At 57.3% G+C, this 23657-nt stretch overlaps 2 protein-coding genes across 10 annotated transcripts in view; both read right to left on the bottom strand.

Annotated features, from left to right (window-relative positions):
• LDB3 (LIM domain binding 3) overlaps positions 1-10133 on the bottom strand; it is a 60319-nt gene extending 50186 nt beyond the window's left edge. For 8 of the 9 annotated variants that reach the window (XM_027962157.2, XM_027962161.2, XM_027962159.2 and 5 more), the window contains exons 1-2: positions 10081-10133; positions 9858-9973 (exon numbers count right to left, since the gene is read on the bottom strand). In XM_027962157.2, the coding sequence (XP_027817958.2) occupies positions 9858-9950 (93 nt within the window). In that variant the 5' untranslated portion in view covers positions 9951-9973; positions 10081-10133. Of the gene's footprint in view, positions 1-9857; positions 9974-10069 lie in introns of all 9 variants that reach the window. The other variant, XM_027962158.2, reaches the window with a different exon arrangement.
• Positions 10134-12270: 2137 nt separating this feature from the next.
• Positions 12271-22923, bottom strand: OPN4 (opsin 4). Its single transcript, XM_027962232.3, has 10 exons — positions 22674-22923; positions 21273-21418; positions 20114-20247; positions 19587-19790; positions 18751-18922; positions 18147-18311; positions 17162-17269; positions 16145-16325; positions 14892-15035; positions 12271-12975 (listed from the first exon to the last, which is right to left on the bottom strand). The coding sequence occupies exons 1-10, from the start codon at positions 22815-22817 to the stop codon at positions 12937-12939; spliced, it is 1437 nt and encodes a 478-aa protein (XP_027818033.1). The 5' UTR covers positions 22818-22923; the 3' UTR covers positions 12271-12936.
• Positions 22924-23657: the final 734 nt, after the last annotated feature.

Genomic DNA, 23657 nt, shown 5'->3' with positions numbered 1-23657 from the left:
GGGACCTGGATCCTGGAGTCACTGCTTGGAGGAAAGATGACCAAGGAGCACCGAATTGGATGTTGCATGAATGAGAAATAAACTTTTGCAAGAGATCTGGGGGTTTTTTGTTACACCAATTAGCCTACTATAGCATCTGCACCCTGAAAACCCATGGCATACTTCCGGGCTGCAGAACTCAGATGCTGCCAGGCCAGCAGGCAGGCCAAAGGCAGCCTCACAGTAGCACCCTAGTGTGAGTGCCTAGCGCTCTGCCATGACAGGTGTGCAGAGAGGGCTGGCAGAGTGTCAGCCTGCCTGGGGGAGCAAGGTCAGCTGGGACATGGAGCTCGGTGCTCTGCGGTTGGCTTCATATTTCCCAGGGGTACAGATGTGGAGGCCAGTTCCCAAATCTTGCACTCTAGTGACATCACAGAATATTAGAGTCTGGGGGCCCTGCTCCAGGGTGATCACGCAGAATGCCATGGGCACACCGTCCCATGAGCATCACATGTACTGTCAGGAAGCTTGCACTCCCAGAGACATGACTTGTGATGCTGAAATGGCTGAGACTTTACTCCCAAGCACATCATGCCAAATTCTGCATGTCCAGCCCCCCAGGAACCCCACCCTGAATGTCACAATGGCCTCCCCTACAGTGACACCACATGAAATGTGAAATTCTGGAGGGCCTGGTGACATCACCTAAAATAGTTTTGTGGCCAGCCCCTAGTGACATTATATACAGTGTCATGAAGCTTCATTTCTAAAAGTGTCTCATGCGATGTCATGGAGACTCTGACTTCACCCCCTGCTGACATCACATAGAATGACTTTGTAACCTCACCCCCCATGACATCATCAGGAAGCCCCCTGTGACATCACATGGGATGCCAGGCAGGCCTTGCCTCCAGTGACATCATAGGAAAGAGGAGACCCTGGGAGTCACTCCCCACCCCCCCCCCACAATAAGCTGTGCCTGGAGGGTGTCCCTTGGCTCTTCTTCCCCGACATGCCCACCAGCCAGGCCTCCTGGCTTCTCTGGGCACATTCCAGTCACCTTTCTGGCTATACCCCAAGGACAGGCTGGCTTCTAACATTGGCAGAAGCCATTATCTGGCCAAGGCTTGGGGACCATCCTAGAAGGAGCTCTAAGAGGACCTGGGGACTGTCCCTAGATACCAGGTCTCATGGAACTCTGGCCAGATTCTGGACTTCAGACATGGATGGAAACCTCCTGCTAAGCCCCTGTGAGGGGCCCTCAGCCCATTCCTAGATGGGCTAGGGTAGGCCAGGAACCATGTGTGCTAACCCAGGGATTATAGCAATTCTAGGCGAATTCTTGCTAATTGCCGTTGTCTTGCCATTTCAGACACAAGAACTGTGGTACCTTAAACACTGGCCACCCTGTGCCCAGAGCAACCTCCCCACCACTCCCAGAATCTGCTGAGATGAGGCAAGGACAACAGAAAAATGCCTTAATTGTCAGGAAGCCACGTTATCCAGTTTGCCAAGTCCCACCTGCTCTCCAGGCTCCCATAGGGGGGTCTTGAACCACTTGGACTGTCTCAAAACACATGTTGCCTTTAGTCCCAAATTAATGGCCATGCAGAGCCTCTCCTAGTGACAGGAGTTTATTATTTCCTTTGATTGAAATGGCTGCTGCTGCTAAGTCACTTCAGTCGTGTCCAACCCTGTGCGACCCCATAGACAGCAGCCCACCAGGCTCCCCTGTCCCTGGGATTCTCCAGGCAAGAACACTGGAATGGGTTGCCATTTCCTTTTCCAATGCATGAAAGTGAAAAGTGAAAGTGAAGTCGCTCAGTCGTGCCCAACTCTTAGTGACCCCATGGACTGCAGCCTACCAGGCTCCTCCATCCATGGGATTTTCCAAGCAAGAGTACTGGAATGGGTTGCCATTGCCTTCTCTGTTAAATGATTGAACAAAGGGTAAAAAAAGATAACAAAGAAAAGCAAAACACTTTCTAGACTGAGAGGCGACTCCTGAGGGCAAGCTGAGTTGCCCAGCCAGGCCTGTCTTGCAAGAAAGTTACCTTCCCCTATACCTTCTAGCTTCGCGTTCAGACCTCTGCTCTTCCTGGCATTTTATTATAGACACCTTTGAACACAGAAGGCTTCCCTGGTGGCTCAGACAGTAAAGCGTCTGCCTGCAATGCGGGAGACCTGGGTTCGATCCCTGGGTCAGGAATATCCCCTGGAGAAGGAAATGGCAACCCACTCCAATACTCTTGCCTGGAAAATCCAATGGATGGAGGAGCCTGGTAGGCTACTGTCCATGGTGTCTCAGAGTCAGACACGACTGAGCAACTTCACTTTCTTCACTTGAACACAGAAAGGCGGAACTAATTCTACAGTGAAAAGTCAAATGCCCACCGCTGCGGTTCTACTGTAGCATTTCACTCAACCTGTTGGTCACATGTCCGTCCCTCTCACCATCCATCAATCCATGTCCTATTTGACGCATTTCAGAGACAGTAGCAGCCGCCAGCACGCTCCTGTTCAGGGCAGACTGCAGTGCCTCTGCTGTCTCAGCGGACTGCCCACAGAGCTCCCCCACAGCAGGGCACCCCTGTGCTGAGGCTTCCCAAGCTGGGACTCCCCCAGATGCTTCTGTGAATCTACAGAGAAGGGGGCCATCGTCCTGCAACAGGGAGCTCCCAGGCAGGGTAGGCACAGACCCCAGAGGAGAGGGCCGCATGCCTACAGAAGTGATGCCTGCCAGGCAGGACCAGATCTGTGTCCAGGAGATCATGGATAAGTGTGAACAAGGACACCAGAATGACATCCAAGAGATGCGGGGCCAGATCAGCCGGAACAAACCCCAGCCATCTGGAATGCCCTCCCTTCCAAGATGCCTTGAGGACATCTTTCTCCCTCAAGCCTGGGTCACTAACACAATACCTTCCCAAAGGGCTCCCACCTTCCCCTTGCCTGGCTCCCCCCCATCCTCAGGAAATGGACTGAAGCGATTCCCAGGGAAGAGCCCAGCCTCCCCTGGACCTGGTCAAGAGCCAAACTCCCTGCGGAGAGCCGCCTAGCTGGCTCCAGCCAGCCCCTGGCGCCTCTCTCTCTGCACCTGTGTCTGCTCATCAGGGCTCAGTTGGCCTGACCTTCGGCTGCCCTGAGCACGGTTCAAGACCCCGTTGGGCTGGCGGGTGGAGGATACTGTAATCCTCTTTTAGGAAGGTGCTCTGCTAGTTCTGCCCAGGTCTCCTTAGACAAGAAGGCAGTATGGAGACAGGGACCCTGAGGAAGTTGTCCCTCAGCTCTGCCCAGGGAGCATCCTGCCCAGCAGAAGGGCAGGGCCACCCTTGAACCATCGCACAGAACCTAAGGCGTGTGGAGAGTACAGGCCAGGCACGAGGTAACCCCCTCCCTCTACTTTCCTTGTCCCAGAAAAGACCCAAAGCTGCTAAATCCTTGAAGGATATATTTTTTTTTCTTTAAAGTTTTTCTAGCCCCTTTGGAGAAGTTGAAAAGTTCTTTGTAATGATTATTTCATCCTCATTTTACTTTTCAACTTCTCCAGTCACCAGCCAGCTCTCAGTGGGGAACCCAGCCACAGGCAGAGCTCCAGGACAAGGGTTCTGTCTCAGAAGCCTCTAGGATAGGCGCTAGGTGTTTAGAGGCCAAGATTGCCACCTAGCCCACAGGAGTGTTTCCTCCTTGCTGGGCCATAGTTTAGGGCATCCCAGAGTGAGCACAGGGACAGCTGGTGCCAGGGAGCAACTGCGGTGCCCGTGACCTTTGGGTGCCCGGGGGAAGCAGCAAGAGCAAAGAGCACGGGCTTTGGTCTGAGCCAGACCTGAGGGTGCAGCGCCCACCTCCATGCCCTCTGTGTAAAGACAGCAACGATTCTGTTCTCCCAGAATTCTGGTGAGGATTTCATCACTAAATGGGATATTATACAAGGACAGTGCAGAGCTGAGGAAGTTTCAGGGAAGCTCCTAAAGGAGGAGATGCGGGTGCTGCCCCCGGCCCCTTGCCCTGGGGTGTGCAGGAGTTGGAGTCTGGGAGGCTGCAGCCTCCGGCTCCACAGGAAACAAGATCTGGAGCTGGCAGAAAGTGGTGCGTGAGGGCCCAGCCCTGATCAGTTCTGAGCCAGCCTTCTATCCTTAGAAGGGCCTGAGCATGGAGCTGAGGAGCTGGAGGAGAGAGAAGTCCTCTCCAGGGCCCCAGGGAAGCAAGATGCCGGCTGAGGCTCTGACCTACCCCTGAGCCCGGCTCCTATTTCCCCAGCTTCCTGGTATCAGAGGGAGCCCCTGGGCTCCACAGAGGTTCCTGGCCATCACTCCGAGTGTTAAAAGCCAGATAGGCAGTGCCTTCTTTTCCATCTAGACCTACCAGTGTAGGTGTGACAAGGAACGGGGGGCCAGGGCAGGCAGTGGGTGCTGTGGGCTGTGCAACTTCCAGCATCTCCTCCTGACACCCCCACTAAGGCTGACGCCCAGGGGATTTCCATGGAGCCCTAAGTGCATTCTTCATTGTGTGATTAAATTACTGTCATGCCATGCTCTGCTCCCTCTCCATCTGGCTTCCCCCGGGGCCTTGCTCCATCCCTCACTCTCTCACTTCTGTCTTCCCATGGTCCTGCTCTCCAACTCCACCCTGGCTGATTAAAAAAAAAAAACGAGCACCAGAGTCTTATCTATGCTCAAAAAACCTCTCCTTACACAGAGGAGGGAAGTGAACATATTCTCTAAGATACTATAATGCTGGATACATGTCAGAATACATTGGTCCAAAACCGTAAAATGTACACACCAAGCATGAACTCTAATGTAAACTATTTGTTCTCTGTAAAAATGACATGTCATTGTAGCTTCATTGGTTATAATATATGTACAATCTGGTGGGGGATGTTGGTAATGAGAGAGGCTGTGCATGTATGTGTGTGGGGCAGGGCGTGGGATAGGGAAAATCCCCATATCTTCCTCTCAATGTTGCTATGAACTTGAAGCTGCTCTAAAAAACTTAAGACTTAAAAAAACCCAGCCTCTCCCTGTTCATGCCCTAGCTGCCTCAGTCAGTCCCTGCCGTGTGTGCCTCCCTTTCTTCACTGGCAGGCTTCTCCAAAGAGTGACCCGCAGGCCTCTGCTATCTCCCATCCCTCTCTCGGCAGCCATCTGACTTTGGCCCCCGCCACTCCACGCGTACCAGTGACTTCCCTGTGCCAAAGTCAGGGGTCACTCATCCCTTTTCCAGCTGGCCACACACTTTACTGGCCTTCTGAGTCTCTCGTCTTATCCCACAGTTCTATGTCAAGAATGTTACGCAGTGGGTCCCCAAGAGCCCTCGGACATGGTGAAGTCCGCTTCATGCCACTCAGGATGGTTCTGGGAAGAGGTGGATCCGGGCTTCAAAGGCACAGAGACGCTGTATTTGGGAACAAGAGGGCCCTGGGTGGGGGCCTTGGCAATCATGGCTAGCCCCTGGATGAGAGGAAGGTTCAGGAGCTGGGGAGACGGCTCCCAGGCAGGAGGCAAGCCCAGCAAACCCAGCAGACCTCACCCAGGAAGCCCTACTCTTCACTCTCGCTCCTCTCCCACGCCTTTCGCCCAAGGAGCCCTGGGGGCTGCCAGTGAAGCTGCCCTTGTCCTTTGTCCTAGCCCAGGACCTCAGAAGGCCCACTCCCCAGGACCTAGCCAGCCGCATACCCACTTTCTTCGGGGCCCTCCCGGGGTCAGGAACAGCTCTGAGCCCCAGGGAGAGGAAGCATGCTGGGAGAGGGTCTGGCCTGGCGACCTCTAAGCATGCATTTCCCTGCAGTGGGCCTCTGTCCATTTATTGCCCCCAGTCCCATTCGTTGCTTTGGGAAGCCCCTGCCAGCCCCGCAGCAGCCCTCCGGAGGCTTGCCTGACCTTCAGCGCAGCTATAAACAGCACGGCTGTCAGCACAGCTAGGTGCTGCCCAAGAAGCAGCACCACGACCTTAAAATTCCAGGAATCGTCGGCGTGGCTGCCCCAGAATAGCTTCAGCCTGTCCTCCTTCCCGTCCCCAGGGACCCTCTGTCACCCCACCACAGCCAAGAGAGGCTGGCGAATATCGGAGCGCAGCTAGGGGCAGAGGCCACTGGGCTGGTGCCCCAGGTGAGACTGCTGAGTGGGTGGGCGAGGCTGTAAGGAGTGGCGGCCTCGGAGCAGAGACAGGACCTCCCTGGACCCAGGCTCAGCTCCCCCATCCTCATAAGCAGCCCATGAGGAAAAACAGGTGTATTTTCACACGTGTATATCAGATAGCATGCTCACACGTGTGCCTTCCCCGATTCATTATCCCCATGTAACAGATGAGAAGACCGAGGCTGAGCAGGCTTCCCCGATTCATTATCCCCATGTAACAGACAAGAAGACCGAGGCTGAGCAGGTGAACTGACTTTTCTAAGGTGACCCAGCTGTGAGTAGCAGAGCAAAACAAAATCTTAACGTCTCTGCCATAAAGTCAAGGACTGCAACACTCACCAAGAGGCAAGTTCCAGACTGTGGCCTGGCTGCTCAGGTATTGGGGCTGGGTCTTTGGAATTTCTCGGTCTCTGCTCCCACCCCTCCCCCACTTCCTGGAGAACTGGCTGGGGTTGGGGGAGGGTGGGGGTGAGAGGGCAGCTCATGTTGCAGGCCCAGCCGCACCTGTCCAGGATAAATAAAGGCATTTCCCCTCCACCCTCTGAGCCTCTCTCCTGAGCCCGTTTCTCTGTGGGTCCTCAGGCTGAGACCCTTACTGAAGGGAGGACTTGAGGGGCTGTTACTGCTCCAAGGTTGATTCTGTGGGGCTGGTGGGCAAAATGGGGTGGGTACAGGAGCTGCTACTCAGGCTGCAGGTGGCCAGCCTTCTTACAGGAGGAGATGCATCCCCACTCAGGGCTTTGTTACTAGTCCCTAGCCAGAGGATGAGGCTGCAGCCGTGGGAGTTAGGGGTTACCAAGGATACAGGAGCGGGTGGGCAAGTTTGAACCTGTTAGTCTGGCTCTGAAGTGAGATGCCCATCCTGGCCCTGTCTGGGGACCCACAGGCCTCAGGGTTAGGGTGCATGTGCCCCTGCTGAGAATGAGCCGGCCCTGCCTTTGCCTGTATCGCCCCACTGCCATACTCCACTAATGCCTTGTTTTTTGCGAAGACTCAGGCCAGGACATCCATTGCCCCTCTATGGGAAGAGGATTCTTCCAGAGAGTTCTGGCCTTGTTCCCTCAGGGAAGAAGTTTCTGCTGCAGAAGGACCTTAAGTGCCCCAGCAGGAAATACCACAGCCCTGTTGGGAAGAGGTGTGTGTGTGTGTGTGTGTGTGTGTGAAGTCGCTCAGCTGTGTCCGACTCTTTGCGACCCTGTGTGTGTGTGTGTGTGTGTGTGTGTGTGTGAAGTCGCTCAGCTGTGTCCGACTCTTTGCGACCCTGTGTGTGTGTGTGTGTGTGTGTGTGTGAAGTCGCTCAGCTGTGTCCGACTCTTTGCGACCCTGTGTGTGTGTGAAGTCGCTCAGCTGTGTCCGACTCTTTGCCACCCTGTGTGTGTGTGTGTGTGTGTGTGTGTGTGTGTGTGTGTGTGTGAAGTCGCTCAGCTGTGTCCGACTCTTTGTGACCCTGTGGACTGTAGCCCGCCAGGCTCCTCTCTCCATGGGATTCTCCAGGCAAGAATACTGGAGTGGATTGCCATTTCCTTCTCCAGGGGATCTTCCCAGGGATGGAACCTGGGTCTCCTGCATTGCAGGCAGACGCTTTACTTTGTATTCCAAGGCCTGCACTGAGACCGGGATGCCCAAGCCCAGGGTATCAGCGGCTCACCAGAGGGTTTATCAAAAGGCTCCAAGCCCTGGGAAGGCCCCAGCACCCAGCCCTGCATGTTTCATGATCTTGGTGATTTGGGGCATGCCCCTGAAGGGAGCTGAGAGGCCCATCCTCCGATGGCCTGCCTGAGCTGCGGGTTCTATTTTTAAAAGTACCCCCTAATCATTGGCCCTAGTACATCCCAATACATCCCCTGCCTACAGTGAGGACATTCTTCCTGCTGTCTAGCTTAAGGCCTCTGTGCTGCAGTTTAAGCCCTGGGCTGGCTGGGGCCAGGTGGCTCATAGACCCCGGGTGAAGTCATTGGCTATCCTGGGTGCCACTGAGCTAGCTGGGAGGGCTAACATCCACTCGCACGGATGGGGTTGGGACCCGCACTCGGAGGCCTTGGGCATGGTAGCACTGAGAAAGAGCTGGGCTGTCTCAGGGGTGGGAAGCTGGCAGACCCATGAGAGGGGATGGTCCTGCCTTGTACAGGGAGGAGACGTGCAACCAGGGGGTGGGGAGCTGTGCAGGCCTTCTGGGGGAGAAGGGGGGCGTGTCCACTGGGGCTCAACTGCCATGTGTCACCATATCATCAGACAGAGTGTGTGCGTCACTGGGTGTTCCTTAGTACATGGGGCCTGGAGACTCAGGTGAGAATAAGCCAGACCTCCAGCGGAAGGATGGAGACAGTGCTTTTTCCCTGCAATAGAGCCAGGCCAGCACCCCAGAGAAGTATGGCCTCTTTTGCTCCTGTGAGTCTCCCGTAGCACCCCCGAGTGGGGTTTCCATTGCAGGGTCCCTCCAAGTGTCCACAACAGGTTCTACAGCCAGGATTGTGCCTGCAGTGGGGACACTGGCTCCCTGCCCCTCTGCCAAGCTCCTTTCAGTCCTCTCCTGGTTACCCACTTCAGTGCTTCCCCCCTAACCTCCCCACCCCATCCCCAGGCCCCAGGCAAGTTTCCTCTGCCCTGGAGAAGTCTCCCTGTCTCCAGGTGGGCAGTGACCCAGACACCCCTGCCCATCCATCACCCTCCAGTGACAGCCTGGGGCCTCAGCCTGCCCCCTTGTGCCCACACCAGCACTGCTGGGGCTCGGCCTTGGCCCTACCCCACCAGGCAGGGGTTATCTTTGCCCTGGCACATTTCACAGTTCACTGCGAGCTTAGCTCTGCTTCAGCCCCGCTCTGCCGGACTTCCCTTTACTTGACAAGTGTTGTCTGAGCACCTAGGTACTGGTCTAGGTGCCAGGGACACAGCAGTGGTTAAAACAAAGTCCCGTCTTGCAGACAGCTTTGTCTCAAGCAGATCTAGCTTCTTGCTTCTCTGGACTTCAGTGTCTCCAGCTGGGCAATAAGATTTCTCAGACAGTCTCCAAAGATCTCTGACTTCCCCATCAGGCAGTGCTGTCTCCTGGTCACAGGACACACAGTCCATTTCCCCAGATGAGCATGGGGAACCAGACGTGAGACAAGCAGGCAGAGCAGCTGTAAGTGAATGGCTAGGTGCTCCAGTGGGTGAGCAAGGCCCAGCTCCATGAAGCCAACCAGTGCCAGTTCCCCCAGCAGGCCCAGGGAGGCAGGGGAAGAGGGCTGTTATCTCAGGTCTGGGATGGAGTGGGTGTGGGAGCCCAGTTATCAGCCCAGCCCAGCTCTGACCGCAGGACAGCCAAGGTCAGCAGTCTGTCACCTGCCCTCTCCACGCTAGGAGCGCTCTCTCCCAAAGCAGCGGCCTCCTTCCGGGCAGATGCTCCAGGCTTGGGTGTACCCCAGCCCACCTGGAGAAGGGCTTAGGAAAGCCCTGTACTTTCTGTTTACCTGTCTGCTTGCAAACTTAGCATTTCCTGCTCTACTGAAAACATCAGCCGCTTACCTATGTTGCATTCTCTTAATAGGCTAGCAAACCCAGGTGGGTCACAGCTGTGGCAGAGACCAGGGGCCTGGGGTGGGCAGGATCAGGCTAGGTCCAGTCCCAGCCCCCAGACCAGGAAAGTCTGCTCTGCTTTCCAAGAGCCTCAGGGAGGACAGACATATGGACGGATGGACGCACTTCTAACATGCCCCGCCCCCACAGGCGGGTGGTAGGCTGCGGGCCGTGCACACTCACCCGGGAGATGGTGAGCGGCATGTTGAAGTCCTTGCCCCCCTGCAGGCGGAAGCCCCAGGGCCCAGGCCCTGTCAGGGTCACGCTGTAAGACATGCTGGTGCTGACACCGGCGGCCCCTGCGGACAAAGGGAGAAGAGCGGAGTGAGAGGACCCTCGTGCCCCCTGCCTCCCCAGTCCAGACCTCAGCCCCAGCCCCCGACCCCCGGCCTTGCCTGCTCCGTGCCTTGCTGCCCAGCCGGGCTGTGTGGAGCTCCTGAGAGGCTCCTAAGAATAGCTGGGAACGAATGCCATCGACACTGATATCTGCCCTCCGCTGCGCCCATAAATGGACTGTAACCCTATACTGTGCCCGCCCGCCCTCAGCCTCCCAGCGGGTCCACCGTGACTCACTCGGCTAATATAGCCCTGGGGAGGGTTGTCCAGCTCCCAGTACCCCCCAGGGGGCAGGAGAGGGGCCTGGGGGGGTTAGTGATAATGCTCTGCCTCCCTGCTCTCCTCTCCTTGCTCCCACTGCCCTCTGGAGAGCCTGGTCTGCCCAGCCACACTCTCTACCTGCTGTACCCACTCTCTTGCCCAGAAGACCATGGCTAAGCTCCCTTGGCCCAGGGCTTTGTGACTTGGGTGTTTGCAGCCCTGTGATCCCTGGAGAAAACCCTGAAGTTGTCCACTTATCCTCTTATCCCCAAGAGAAACGACAACTTCAGGGCCCAGAATTGTCCAACCCCATCAAAACAGTAATAGTAATAGCAGCAGCTCTGGGCCCTCCACACCGTTATCCCCTCAGATCCTGAGAGGCTGCCGCTTGTCCTGCAGGAACCAAGGCTGAGAGAGAGGTTAACTAACTTCCCCAAGGTCACACAGGTAGACCCAGGCCATACTGGAGCCTGAGCTCATCCCTATGGGGATTTGTGCCAGATAACAGGTTCTGCCCAGTAGTGACAGTACCTCTTGATGCTCAAGCCTGGACCTGGGGAGGCCCTGCTTGCTGAAAGGTGCCCTTAGCATGGGGTCTGGAAGCAGCTCTGGGACCGGCCCCACACCCTCCAGGGCCTCTGGGGGCCCAACAGTTATTCTTGGCTCTCCCGTCTCATTTGTGCCCTGGAAAAGTTGACAGCAGCATGGAAAGCTCCAGCTGCCAGTGCCGCACGCCAGGCCCCCGTGCCCTTTGAGCCGCAGTGGCAGGGGCCAGGGAGGAGAGGAGGGGAGGCCATGTGCTCAGCTGCTGGGACAAGGGGCCAGAAGGGGCAGGAAGGGGAAAATGTGTGTGATGTGGTCAGCCCGTAACCCAGAGACAGCGTGTTCTAGGTGGGGGCCTAGACCCCTCAGGACTCCTGCCAGTGTGGTCTTTGAGCCAAGATACCTCTAGAAGCCCTTCCTCAGAAGAGACCTCAACCTCGACATAGTCTGGAGGTAGATCAAGGCCCCCGCTAGTTCCCTGCTCTGGAAAGCAAAGCTCAGGGAAGGCAACTGGGCTGGCTGTTCTCTGCCCTCCTGGAGAGCTCTAGCCTGAGCTGGGCCTTGAGGACTCAGAGGAGGGCTGGGTGTGGGTAATTTCCCAGCTGCCCACAGCCAGCCTCACACTCTGGGCCTAGCACATATGACATGAATGGCAAGAAGGAGTCCCCGCTTCACAGGGGCATTTGGTAACTTGCCCAAGGTCACAGAAATATCAAGTGGAAGAAGCCAGTGAGGGACCTGTGTTCTTTCCCCCATTTCACCACCCCTTCTGCTCCGGGTCATGCTGCCCAGCTGTCCTCCCTGCCCAGGCCTGGCCCAGGAGTCCAGCAGCTCCTGGCCAGCGCGCCCATCCCCTGCCCCTCCCCCAGGTCCCAGCCCATCCATCCCTGATTCCAGCTTTATCTCCTTTCCTGAGTGGGGGGAGGTGCATCTGTGTGGTCAGGCCAGAGAGGACCCAGCAGCAGGGCATGGCCAGTGTGGGGAGAGGAAGGAGCCGAACCGGCACAGAGAGAGGGAGCCCCGAGCTAGGCTGTACCTGGAGTTGCAGGCTCTTCCTCTGGACTCAGGCACCCGCCATGCCGCCTCTGGGGAAAGGGAGGTGTAAGGGAAAGGATGCTCTTAAAGGCGAAGGCCAGCCTCCCTCCATCTGCCTCCCCTGGGAGATCTGAAGCAGCCAGAGAGCAGCTGGTACTCACAAGCTGGGCGTGAGCTGCTTTCCAATAACAGCAGCTCACTGGGGAGTAGGGATGGGGGCAAGCCTGGTCTTTCCCCTCCTCCACGCTCCTCCCTGCAGTTTGGGATGGGGTTGTAGGCGTGAAAATCACAAGGTGGAGGACAGAAGGAGAACAGGAAGAGAGAGGCTGCTGCGGGCTTCAGGGGCCAGGGGCCTGGGTCTCTCTCTCCCATGGCGGCACCAGTAGGTAGAGACTGTGCTTGTCAGAGACCTTCTCTGGTTTTTATTTTTCTACATCCCTCCAGGCGCACACAGCCCTGGGATGAACTTGGACTACTGATTGAAAACAAGCTGTAGGCGCGATGTGTGTACGTGTGTGCTTGGTGTACATGCAAATACGTCCACTCAGGTAGCGTGTGCTGGAAAATGAGCATGTGCACAAGAGGGTGGGTCATGGTGGAAACAGCACTCTGCGGGGAGAGCCAGAGGTGAGTAACAGTTTCCGGCGAGCCAAGGTCTGTGTGCGGCTTTGATTGCCGGCCGCGGGAGACTCAGCGCTGTCCTTTCTGTGCCAGTGAAATGCCCAGCCCAGGTGCAGAGGCAGCTCATAAATATCTGGGGTGTCTGACAGAGCCATCGCTATTGTCATCGCCTGGACAATCACAGCACACAGCATCCGAGGAGAGGCGGACGACTCCAGGCAGCGGGAGGGCCTGGGCGTCCACTCTTCCGTCTGAGCCTGAGGTGCAGGCTGTTGGGTTGAGAAGTGGGTGCAGACCGCATTGCAGAGCAGGAGCTGCGTGGTACGGGGCCGTGAATCTAGACCAGCAGGGGTGAAGGGCCGCTTCCAGAGCCTGCAGGCCCACGGGTGATGCTGGGTCTGTGTGTGTGAGGGAGACGTGAAAGAGCTGGACGTGTCCCAGAAGGAAGGCAGGAATGATGGTCAACCTACATCCTGGCGTCCAGGTTGGGGAGCAGCCCCTTGGCCTGAAAGCAAGCAGCAGACATCAGTTTAGCCCAGAGTGTCCCACTGGAAGTGGTGACTCAGGGACCCTCTCTGTTTAGGGGCACCTTATGATGAAGGGAGGTTGCTTGCGGGCCGGGGCAGGGGGGAAGGCTTTGTCCCGGCTGGGGGTTGGGCCTTCTCCAGGCCATGCGGCTAGAAAATGGAGCTGGTAATGGCCGAGGTTGCCTCCAGGTGGTCCCCCAGGCTGGCCTGTCCTGGGGTCTGGACTCCTGGGGTCCAGACTGAGCTCTCCTCACCCCCACCATCCAATTCTCCACTTTCCCAGACTTGGGTGTCTCCTCTCTCCCTGTCGTCTTAAAAGCCTCATTTCTTGCCTATCTACCGACTTCCTCCCATCTTCTCTCTGCTGGATCACTCCACGCAACCTGTCCTTCCGCAGCTACTGTGGAGAGGCCCAGTCTACTCTGCCAAGCTGACCAAGCCCACCTCAGTGCCCCAATAAGTCCTCCAAGGGCTTCCTGTCCTCCAGGGTCCTGACTGGAGACCCCTCACACCAGCATCTGGTTGGGCCTCCCCATGGCTCCTACCACCTCCTACCCCTTCTCCATCCTCACCTCCAGCTCCTAGAGTCCCTTGGCGGCTCCTAGGGTCACAGAGAGACATTCTGTGTCTGTCTGTTCAGGACACCCTGTGCCCGACTGCGTTTGTACCGGCTGTTTCCTCAGCCTGGACCGCCCGATCCCTGCTCCTCGGCCCCATCCCACCTGGCAGTCCCGGTTTGCCTTCACCGTTCCCAGGATCCCTCGGCCTCTGCTTTCAGCGCCCTCTTTGCTGATACCTCGATGGCGGTGCTTATCACATGTGTTAGGTGACTGCTGATGTGCTGTCCCTCTCTGCCCCGTGCCCCACCCCAGGCCAGGTTTCCCTCCAGGAGAGGTGCAGGGCCTTTCATCCTTGCCTGGCCAGCCTGGGGGATGCTGCTGGCCTTTGCCCCAGCCTCTGTGGTCGTGCACAATGCCCAGCCTCAGGGCTGGGGAGAGAGTCCTCTCTGAGGCTGGAGCCGCTGGGGAGTGGTGTTCCCTGGTGTGGCAACGCTGGAAGAGACAGAAGCCCCCCAGCTATAGGAGCTGCCGAGAGGTACCCTTCTCTGGGACAGGCAGGGGAGCAGCCTTGAGGAAGGAAGTCAGGAAAGTGCCTCTGGTCTTAGTCTTGCTGCCCTAGAGAGCCCAGGGACTGGTGGTGGTGTGTGGGTGTGAGTGGAGGGGCAGGGTGGGAGCTGTCAGCTGAGGGGAAAGAGCAGCCGCGGGGCCTGTGCACACGGCATTTCCAGCGTTCCAGAATTCGGCCTTCTCTAATCGCCATCGACATTCCGTTCCATAGGCACTTGGGCTGACAGCTGGCCTTCTTTTAATAGCCACAAGTATTCTGGGCAACATCCTAATCTCAGGGCATTCATAGCGAGCACATACACAGCTTGCAGCCCCGCCCCCACTCAGGTACATCCCGTTTCCAATCGCAGAGAGGTACATGCCGCTCACACTTGGTCACATTCTCAGCTTAGAGCAGACACATTAGGGCAGCACTCAAACCCAAGCCCTGTGGCGTCAGAAGGAAAGAGAGCACGTGCCGGGCACACGGTCACACACGTTCACACACATGCGATATACACTCATCGCAATATAGACACTGCCACCTGCTGTGTACAAGCAGACAAGGTCACGCAACACCCATGCGCTCGGTGCAGTCACACTCAGGCTTGCTCAGAACATCTTGGAGTCACAGAGATTCCCCCCACGACCCCCAGGTGGGCAAGGGAAAGCTGGGAGGTGCAGGGAGGGGGTGATTCCCAGAGGTCATTGGGCCTGCCCCCCTTTCCTGACAACTCCCTGGGGTACTTGCTCCTGTCCCACCGTTTTACAGGTTGGGACCCAGTTACCTTCCCGGGAGCCTCTGAGGCCCGTCCCTGGGGCCTGGGAAGGGCCTTGGCTTCCACATCGTCCAGGCCCTGACTGCAGGGGGACCATCCGCTCACTTGCTGGCCAGCCCCCCAGGCAGCTGTTGCTTCTGTGTCCGTCCAGCCCTGGGGAAGGAGAGAGTCGCTGTGAGGTGAGAGGGGCATTTGCAGCATCGCTTCCGCCCCCTTCCTGGCCAGGCCTTCCTCCATTCTCCCTACAATCGTTCACTGGGGTGAAGACCGTGACACTGTTTGCAGGGCTGCTGGCCACCAAACCCTTGCAAACTGTGAGTGCATGTGCTAGGGTGTGTGTGTGTGTGCATGCTTCTGTGATTTCTTAACACATGGGCTGAGTGTGTCTTCATGAGGTTCTAGGCCTCTCTGAACAGATAAGATTCACTCCTTGCTGTGCCCTACAGCAGTTCAGGGATTCTGACAGCTCCTCCCTCAGCCCCTTCAACTGAGACCCCCAGGGATGGGGGCCGTGGGAAGAGGTCAGCGGAAGCTCTTGGTGAGGCAGGCACAGTGATGGAGGAGCTGGGACAGGAGCCCACGGCACAGGGAACTCTCTTGGGGACCTCAGGGGGCATCACAGTCCCAGGCCCCGAGTAGGTGCTGGCAGGCTGGTAGCTCCTATGGCTGACCACAACGTGGAGGGTCATTCACGGACACCCCATCTAGTATGCAGAGATGATGGTTTTCCCTTTTGGAGAGGACACAGAGCCTCAGGGTGAGTGGTCTGCATAAGCTCACACAGTGAGACTTGAACACAGGTACCCTGGCTCCAGGGACAGTGTTCCTTCCGCTGTATCCTCTGAGCTCCTCAAGGAGGAGCTGCCTTAACAGTGAGGATGATGGGCTTGAGCTCGCACCTATCTGTCTCTCTAGAAGCCCATCTAGGGAAGAAATGCTCATCTTTTTGATCTGAGACTCTTAGGCCCTGGGATAGGGCTGGTAGGGAAAAGAGCTGGCCTGGAGTGGGAAGACCCATGTTCAGTCCAGGCCCTGCTGCTGAGTGACCTGGGGCCAACATGTTGCCTCCCTGACTCTAGTGCCCCTGCCTGGCAGGGAGGATTGTATGTGGGAAGGCCATGTGGAGGTGCTGAGGGGCTCTTCCTGCCAGTGTCCCAGGTTCCTGAGGGTTCCTGACTCTCAGAGGCAGGCCTGCCTGGAGGCCTGAGGCTGGACTAATTGAGGAAAGATGGTGCCAAGTCAGTGAGGGCCCGCCTCCTTACCACCTCACTCTCAGAGCCCAGGGATGCCTGGCGCCTCCGTCCAGAGATCCAGCTGAGGTCCGAGGCCTGGCTGCTCAGCGTGGAACGGTGGGTGGAGCGGTAACTGGTGTACAGGCCAGTGCGCTGGCCCGACACGCCCAGCAGCACCCCCAGGCAGGGCAGGTGCTGGGCGATGGCCAGTCTGGAAGGGTGACATGTCAGGTTAGGGGGATGGACAGACAGATTCGAGGAGATGGGGTAGGTGGACAGACTGACGCTGGGCAAGTGGAAGTGGGCCAAGAGCCACTGGGGAGTCGGGGACATTCAGACACTGGGGTTATGAAGAGGGACAGATAGACACTGGGTCCATGGACATGGAGGCAGAGCCTTAGGGCGGCAGGTTCAGCCAGAGGCTTGGTTTTAGCCCTCAAGTGGCTGGCCCAAGCCACAGCTCTGCGAATGGGGACCAAGAACACCCCTGAGCTGCCTCTGAGCTAACGGACTAAGGCCTGCAGCTGGCCTCTGCAGGGCCGCTGAGTTACTGACACCACCAGGCAAAAGGAAGCACTGAAGGCCCCCTCGTGGAAGAGGCCAGCCCTGCGGGGATTCTATCAGCAGAGAGTGCTCCGGGTCAGAACCAGTCCCAGGCCGCTACCACGGCCCTCAGAGCAGAATAGAGCTCTCCCTGCTGTGTCTCCAGGCCGTCACTGTCTGGGGCCTCTCTTTGCGGTTGGCAGCACTGCCGATCAGCCATCCTGGTCACCTCTTGGCCTCAGTTCTGAAAATCCCAGTTAGTACTGGACACTGCCCAGGGAGCTCTGATGTCCCCCAAGCTGAGCCCCCTAGGAAGCTGAGGCAGCAGAGTGGGTCACACCAGCTCCAGATCCCACCCAAGGTCATGAGCTGTTTGTATTCCTAATGCAGATACAAAGGACAGGAAAGATGGCTAGCCTTTGCCCCCATTTATAGGCCCAGGCCCTCCATGCCCATGAGGGTGGGACTGGGGATCTGGGCCTGGGTCCTGGTGGAGGGTCCCACCTGTACTTGGGGTGGGTGATGGCGTAAATGATGGGGTTGTAGATGGCAGAGGCCTTGGCAATGACAGCTGGCACCGAGTTCATGTAGGGCGTCAGGATATGTGCATACCTAGGACAGAGAAGCCGAGGTCCCCTTGCCAGCTGACCCTCCCTGGAGACTCCACAACCCACCCGTCCTCTCAGGCACCTTCTTCTTAGGCCAACCAAGCCTTGCCAGGGCACAGCCCGGCCTGGTCCAAAGCGGCACAACTAAGTCATTCCCAGGGCATGCACTGTGATGCCAAGGAGAATTCTGATCTGAGGTGAATGGGAACCCAGGGAGCAGGTGAGGGAGGGGTGCTGAGAAGATGTGCCAGAGTGGGGGGGTCTCAGCAGGTCCCACAGTTCCTTGGAGACTGTGCTGCTGCCAGTAACCCCCTCCCCTCACCCTCAGTGACTCGCCCTCTGACCAGCCCTCCCCACACCCCATCAAACCCTGACGCCTGCTGCTCCCTGGCTCTTTGGGAGTTATTGCATCGGACCGCCCAACAGGGGACCAGGGCACTCCTGCACAGAAAAGCTCTCATAGCCAAACACCTGAAAGGGTTCATGGTTCTCACTGTCTCACAGTGCTCACCACGTCTGGCCAGTGTCCATGCCGTGCAGGTGTCAGTCTCCAGACACTAGCCGCAAGAAACCAGAAGCTCTGGGAGAGCTGCGTGTTCCCCAGGGGTCTGGAAGGACCCGACAGCCCTTGTAGGCCCTCAGGCCAAACCCACTGTGGCCCCGAACTCCTGAGCATGTCTCTTAGCACCTCCAGGAATGAGGCAGGCCCAGCTCGGGTGGGGTGTCTCACAGCAGCAGGGAGAATAAGGCTACGAGGCTGGACCTAAGGTGTGAGGATGGCTGGCTTGGGCTTGGACTGGGGAGGGAGAGGCTGCCCCAGGGTCCCTTTACCCTTCTCCCACCCTTCCAGCCCCCAGCCCAGTCCCTTAGCCTCTGCTCACCCGGCAAAGCCCATCAGGGCGACGGTGGAGTAGGGGGCCCAGGAGAGCACAAAGAGAAGGATGACCAGCAACTCGATCTTGGCCATCTTCCACTCATTCTGCAGCCGCTGCCGCTGCCGGGGACACTCACTGCCGCGCTCGCAGGCCCCGAAAGTCTGGAGAGCTCTAGGAAGCGAGCAGAGTCTGGGTCTGACCCCACTCAGCTTGCAGTGAGTGCCAGGGCCACGGCTACTGTGAGGGAGCCTTCTTGGACCTGGCTGTCCTCTCCATGCGGGCAGCCCTGACACCTGGGAGGCCCCCCGTGATATCCAGGCTGAGCTGCCTCCCTGTGCTTCTACCTGCGGTATTTTCTCTTTCCCCCAGACCCCTTGGCCAAGTCTGAAGCCCTCTCTTCAGAAGACCCTATCTCCTGAGACTTTTTGAAGCACCGAGTTTGCACCAGTCTGTAGGAACCCACCCCATGAACACCTGTGCTGAGCTGGTCTTTGCCCATCTGAGCCTGGGAGTGCCCTGGGGGGCTGGATACAGACTGAGCCACGGAAAGCCCTGGTGAAGGGGCACAGTCCTCCTCCCGTCGGACCCCTCCCTTGTGCCCAGCTCTTACTGGCCCGTCTCTCGGATGGCCTTGAAGATGAAGATGTAGCAGTAAACGATGGCAAGCAAGGGGAGGAAGAAGACAAAGCAGAAGAGCAGCATGGTGTAGGCGCGGACCGACGGCGTGAAGCTCACGTAGTCCCAGGAGCAAGAGGTCAGCAGACCTTCGGGCACGTAGGCACCTGGGAAGCAGGGGCAGGGTGCTCAGCCTTCGGGGCAGTGCTGGCCCAGGTTCCTCATCTAGCAGGGGCTGTGGATGTGGGGTCTGAGCTTCTCAAACACTGGCCCCGGCCCTGGCCCTGGCCCCAGCCCTGCGCAGCAGAGCAAAGAAACTGGGCGCAGTTAGGAGTTTTCCAAGCTGGTGCTATTAGAAGACAGCTGGTGAAGCCCACTGCTGCCCAATCTTACCAGTTTGGAAGATAGACCTCACCACAGCCCCAGGGTCTTACTCCCTCAGACTTAAGCCAGCTTCCTGGTCCCGCCTTGGAAGGGTAGGTGCCTGCTGCTAACCCTTCTAGCTGCTGAAGCCTCGCATCCCAACCCTTGCCTGTCTGATGTATCGCAAACTCAGCATCAGATGCACCTGTCACTTCCTGCCTGTCAGGAACCACGTGGTCTTCCCTTCTGTATCGCTGATGTATTCCCTTCCCTTAGCCTCTGATCGCTGATGGTACAGCCTCAGTTCCCCTTGCTGCTAGTCATGCCCCCTGAATGTCCATTTACCTGAGGCTTCAGCAATCCCCTGGCCCCTCCTGCCAGCTTGGGGACCCAAGTCTACCTACCTGTCCCTTGAACATGCCCCTCCCAAATTATCTTCCCATCCCCTGATTCCCTGAGCCCACTTACTCCAGCCAAAGAAGGGTGGCAGACTCCAAGCTAGGGCGTAGAGCCAGACGCCCAGCAGGACGAGCGCCGCCCGCCTCTTGGACACCATCCCGACGGTGGCCAGTGGGCGGGTGATCACCAGGTAGCGGTCCAGGGCGATGGCCGTCAGGGTAATCATGGAGGTGATGCCAAAGAGAGCCCCACAGAAGGCGTAGAATTCACAGCCTGTGGGCCAAACCCCCTGACCTCAGCGCTGGGCGGGGAGCCGATCAGATACCCGAGGGCAAGGAGGGTGTGTGGATGGTGTGTACTTAGCTCCAGCACTGGCCTCTCAAGGAAAACAGGCCTGTGTTCCTCTCACCCTGCCTGCTTGCATCTGACAGAGGTTTGTGGAAGCCTCTTGCCAACTCGTGAGTCTGAGGGGGGTGCTACCCACCCATGGCCCAAGAAGAGCATATCACTGTCTTATCTGGGCCACCCTCCACTGTGGACATCCCCTGCCCCAACCCTCCTCCTCCCCCCAGCGGAAGGGAATTCCAAGTGTCTACCTGCTTCTCCAAAGAGCCACTGCTTATAGAGGCTGCTGGCAAAGAAGACGGGGGCCTGAGTGAAGGACATGAGGAAGTCGCTGACGGCGAGGTTGATAATGAACATGTTGGCAGGCGTCCGGAGGCCTCTGCTCCTGGGAGGGGTCGGCTGCTGTCAGGAGGAGCTTCTGCTGGGGAGCTTCCCGCGAACACATGTGCTCATGCCTGCGTACCCATACACACCTGTGTGCTTGCCCTCCGGCCTGAGCTGCCGGGCCACAGACCATCCCACTGCCCAGCAAGTACCAGCCAAACAGCTCTGGAGCCTGGCATCACGGGCAGAGAAGTGAGACCCTGAGAGGCGGCAACTCATGCCTCTCTCGTCCTCCCCTCCCAGCATCTTTGCAGTTCTCACCCTCAGGGCTGGCAAAGGGGAGAGGAGCTGACGATGGTGTCCACGGGTCAGGTACTTCCAGGAACCTTGTCTCTTATAATCATCCATCTGTGTGTCTATCCCCCTCCTTCATTTTCCAGTAAGCACACTGAAGCGCCCACCCGTGAAGCAGCTTGTGGTCACAAGACTCAGTAAGTGGCACAGGCAGGGTTCACTCATTTGCTGGGCACCACACATATGAAAACTTACTTAATCATCACATTGACTCCATGAAGTAAGTGACAACTCCATTTTGCAGATAAGAAAAGTTGACTCAAAGGAGATAAGAAATCTGCTTAAAGTCATTTCAGCTAAGGGTTATTCACGCCTCCACATGCCCATCTCAGCCATTCAGCTGGTGAGTGGGGCAGGTAGAGAAGGAAGCCAAGGGTGGTGGGCAGGCCTGGCTGCTGAAGGGCTGGTGGACTCAGGATCCCTATACCAGGGCTGCTCTTTGAGGCCAGGGAAGATGCCCACTGGGGCAGGTGATGGCGGAGGTGAACCGAGTCAGAGCAAACAGGCAGAGGTGTGTGTCCTACAGAGGGGGTAGGGGGTGCACCTGGGGCCCAATCGGATACGCCACTCAGGTTGCCCTGGACTACTTTGGGACTCCTTTCCTGGCTTTGAAGGCTAGGCTCAACAGTGCCCTGGCAGAGTTGGCACCAGAATTTCAGTCCCGTGTTCTGCCCCATCTCTTCCTGGCTGGCTGCCCTCAGTGCCCAGGCTCCCACCCTGCCAACCGGGCACCTGCAGAAGGTATAGATGACCGTCAGATTTCCCAGCATCCCCGTGAGCCCCACCAGCAGGATCACAGTGCCCAGGGTGTAGTGGGCGTGGTCTGGAACATCAACCGTGGGGAAGGGGACCCAGGCAGCAGCCTGGGCCCTGACTGCCTGTGAAGAGACAGAGAAATAAGGGCATCCCCTGACCTCATCACCTCCAAATAGTCCTGAGAAGAAGAGTTAGGGTTCCCAATGGGGCAGATAAAAACTGCCCCAGTGGGGAAGGCTTAGAGCGGCAAAACCATTTGCTCATACAGCTTGCAGGTAGCTCAGCTGGAATGGAAACATGGGTCTCCCTAAAGTTGAGCCCAAGCTCCTATGGCCCAGAGGCAAAAGTCCTCTCGGAGCATGCTCAGATTACCTGTTGGAGGCTGGCAGGACAGACACATGTTTGCCAAGCAGGGACATGGCTGGAGGGACTCCATGTTTCCTAGAGAAGGCAGAGCCCTCTCCTAGGTGGGTTCCTCCCCTCTGTATGGGCCCCATCTCAAACGCCTGAGACAGTTAGCAAATGTATTCCAGTCCCCTTGTACTGTGTGGAGGCGCAGTCAAATTAATGAATGAATTTTAAAAATAATAATGCTTTTTAAAACAGAGAATTTATGGGGAATTCTCTGACCGTCCAATGGTTAAGGACTTTGTGTTTCCACTGCAGGGGGGCACAGGTTCAATTCTTGGTCAAGGAACTAGGATCTTGCATGCTGTGTGGTTAAAAATAAAGTTAAAAAAATAAAAAGAAAATTCAGCCCTCCCAAGTCACTGCAGGGAGGTCATCATCCTAGAAGGCCAGAACAAAGGGCCTTAAAGACAGCTGCTTTCCAGGGACGGGAGTGGCTTCATTTCTGTCCTGCCCTGGCTCCCATAGCTAATGGAGCCTTCCCTTCCTGTCCAGAACCCGGGCCAGCATCCCACAGCCCTGAGGGCAGGCTCATCACTCCCCAGGTAACGGTGGAGATGTTAGGGGATGGCCCTGGGCCTGGCAAGGATGATGGAGGCAGGAGAAGGCACCAACACCTCACTCAGGACCGGGACAAATCCTGAGGCCCAGAGTAAGCCTTCGTCTCTGGAAGGCTCTGGGGGCATCCTACCACCTCCAGAAAGAAATGGATGGGCCATTCCAACCCTTTGTCCCATAAGGCTGCCTTTCTGTTCCCCGGATGCTCTCCATGGCAAAGTAAAACATGCCACACTCTCCTCTATTGGTCTTTTTGCGTAGGACAGGTTCGGAGAGGTTCAGTAACATGCCCACCATCCCAGAGCAGAGCTCAGGCCTTTCTATCTCCCTGTCAAAGCCCCTGTTGTCCCTAGGAAGGGCACCAGGGGAGGGGAGGGAGGCTTTACATGCACACACTCGCCCCAGGCTTACCGTGGGGCTGATGGACGGAGGGTGGCCCAGGCTGGAGGCGCTGCTCCGGGAGCTGTCCCACCTGCTGGAGGAGGCTGGGGTGGCCAGGCAGCTGGATTCCTGCACCGGGCCCAGCGGGGCTCTTGGCCCTGAAGGAGGGTTCATCCTGAGGTGGGCTGGTCCTTTCTCAAGACCACAGAAAAATCAAGGGCACCAGGAGCTCAGGACATTAGCTGTGCCCAGCCTTCCAACTTTCCCCATCCTCAGCACCCCTTCCTGGTCTGCCGGCTGTCTGCTCCTGTGTCCTGCGTGGACCCAGCCTGGAGCTGTTCTTGGGGGTGGTGGCTGCTCTGTATCCAGTGAAGCACAAAGGAGAGAGTGTCACAGTTATGGCGACTGACTGTCACAGGGTCCGTCCCCACCTTTAAGTAGCGGAGCTGGGCGTGCACATGCCCATCCACTCGGCGCCTCGGCTCCCTCAGACACAGGTCCCTGAAGGTGACAGTATGCATGTGTGAATGTGCGTGTGTGTGCAGGGAGCTTGAGAGTGTGTGTCTGTGTGAGTGTGTGTCTGTGTATATTACAGAGGAGATCGCCAGACTCTGACTCTTGGACTTGGTCCTTCCCTCCGGGCAAATTTCTTTTTCCCCAAGCTCACCAAGTACAGCTTCTGCCACCCCTAAGACCCCCCAGCTCAGGGTTGTCTGTGGAGCTTATACTCAGCCTTTCCACTGGGCACCCTACTCTCACATCTGCCCACATTACCCATCACCCCTTCACAGCCATCCCGCATAGGACCAAGGCTGGCCACCCGAGGTCACAGATGCAGGAGCTAAGAGGATGTGCCGGGATATAGCACAACTGGGGGGAGATCATATCATAAGGCAATTTTTGTTTGTTGCTTTCTGATCATAAACTTTTTTTATTGAAGTGTAAATAGGAAAAAGAAACAAACCCCCCACAAAGCTGGTAGAAACCTGGGAGCTTCCCCAGGCCTGCAGGCCC

The sequence above is a fragment of the Ovis aries genome, chromosome 25, assembly GCF_016772045.2.
Source record: "Ovis aries strain OAR_USU_Benz2616 breed Rambouillet chromosome 25, ARS-UI_Ramb_v3.0, whole genome shotgun sequence".
Taxonomy (NCBI): domain Eukaryota; kingdom Metazoa; phylum Chordata; class Mammalia; order Artiodactyla; family Bovidae; genus Ovis; species Ovis aries.
The sequence above is the reverse complement of the archived record's forward strand: the minus strand, read 5'-3'. Positions and strand labels throughout refer to the sequence as shown.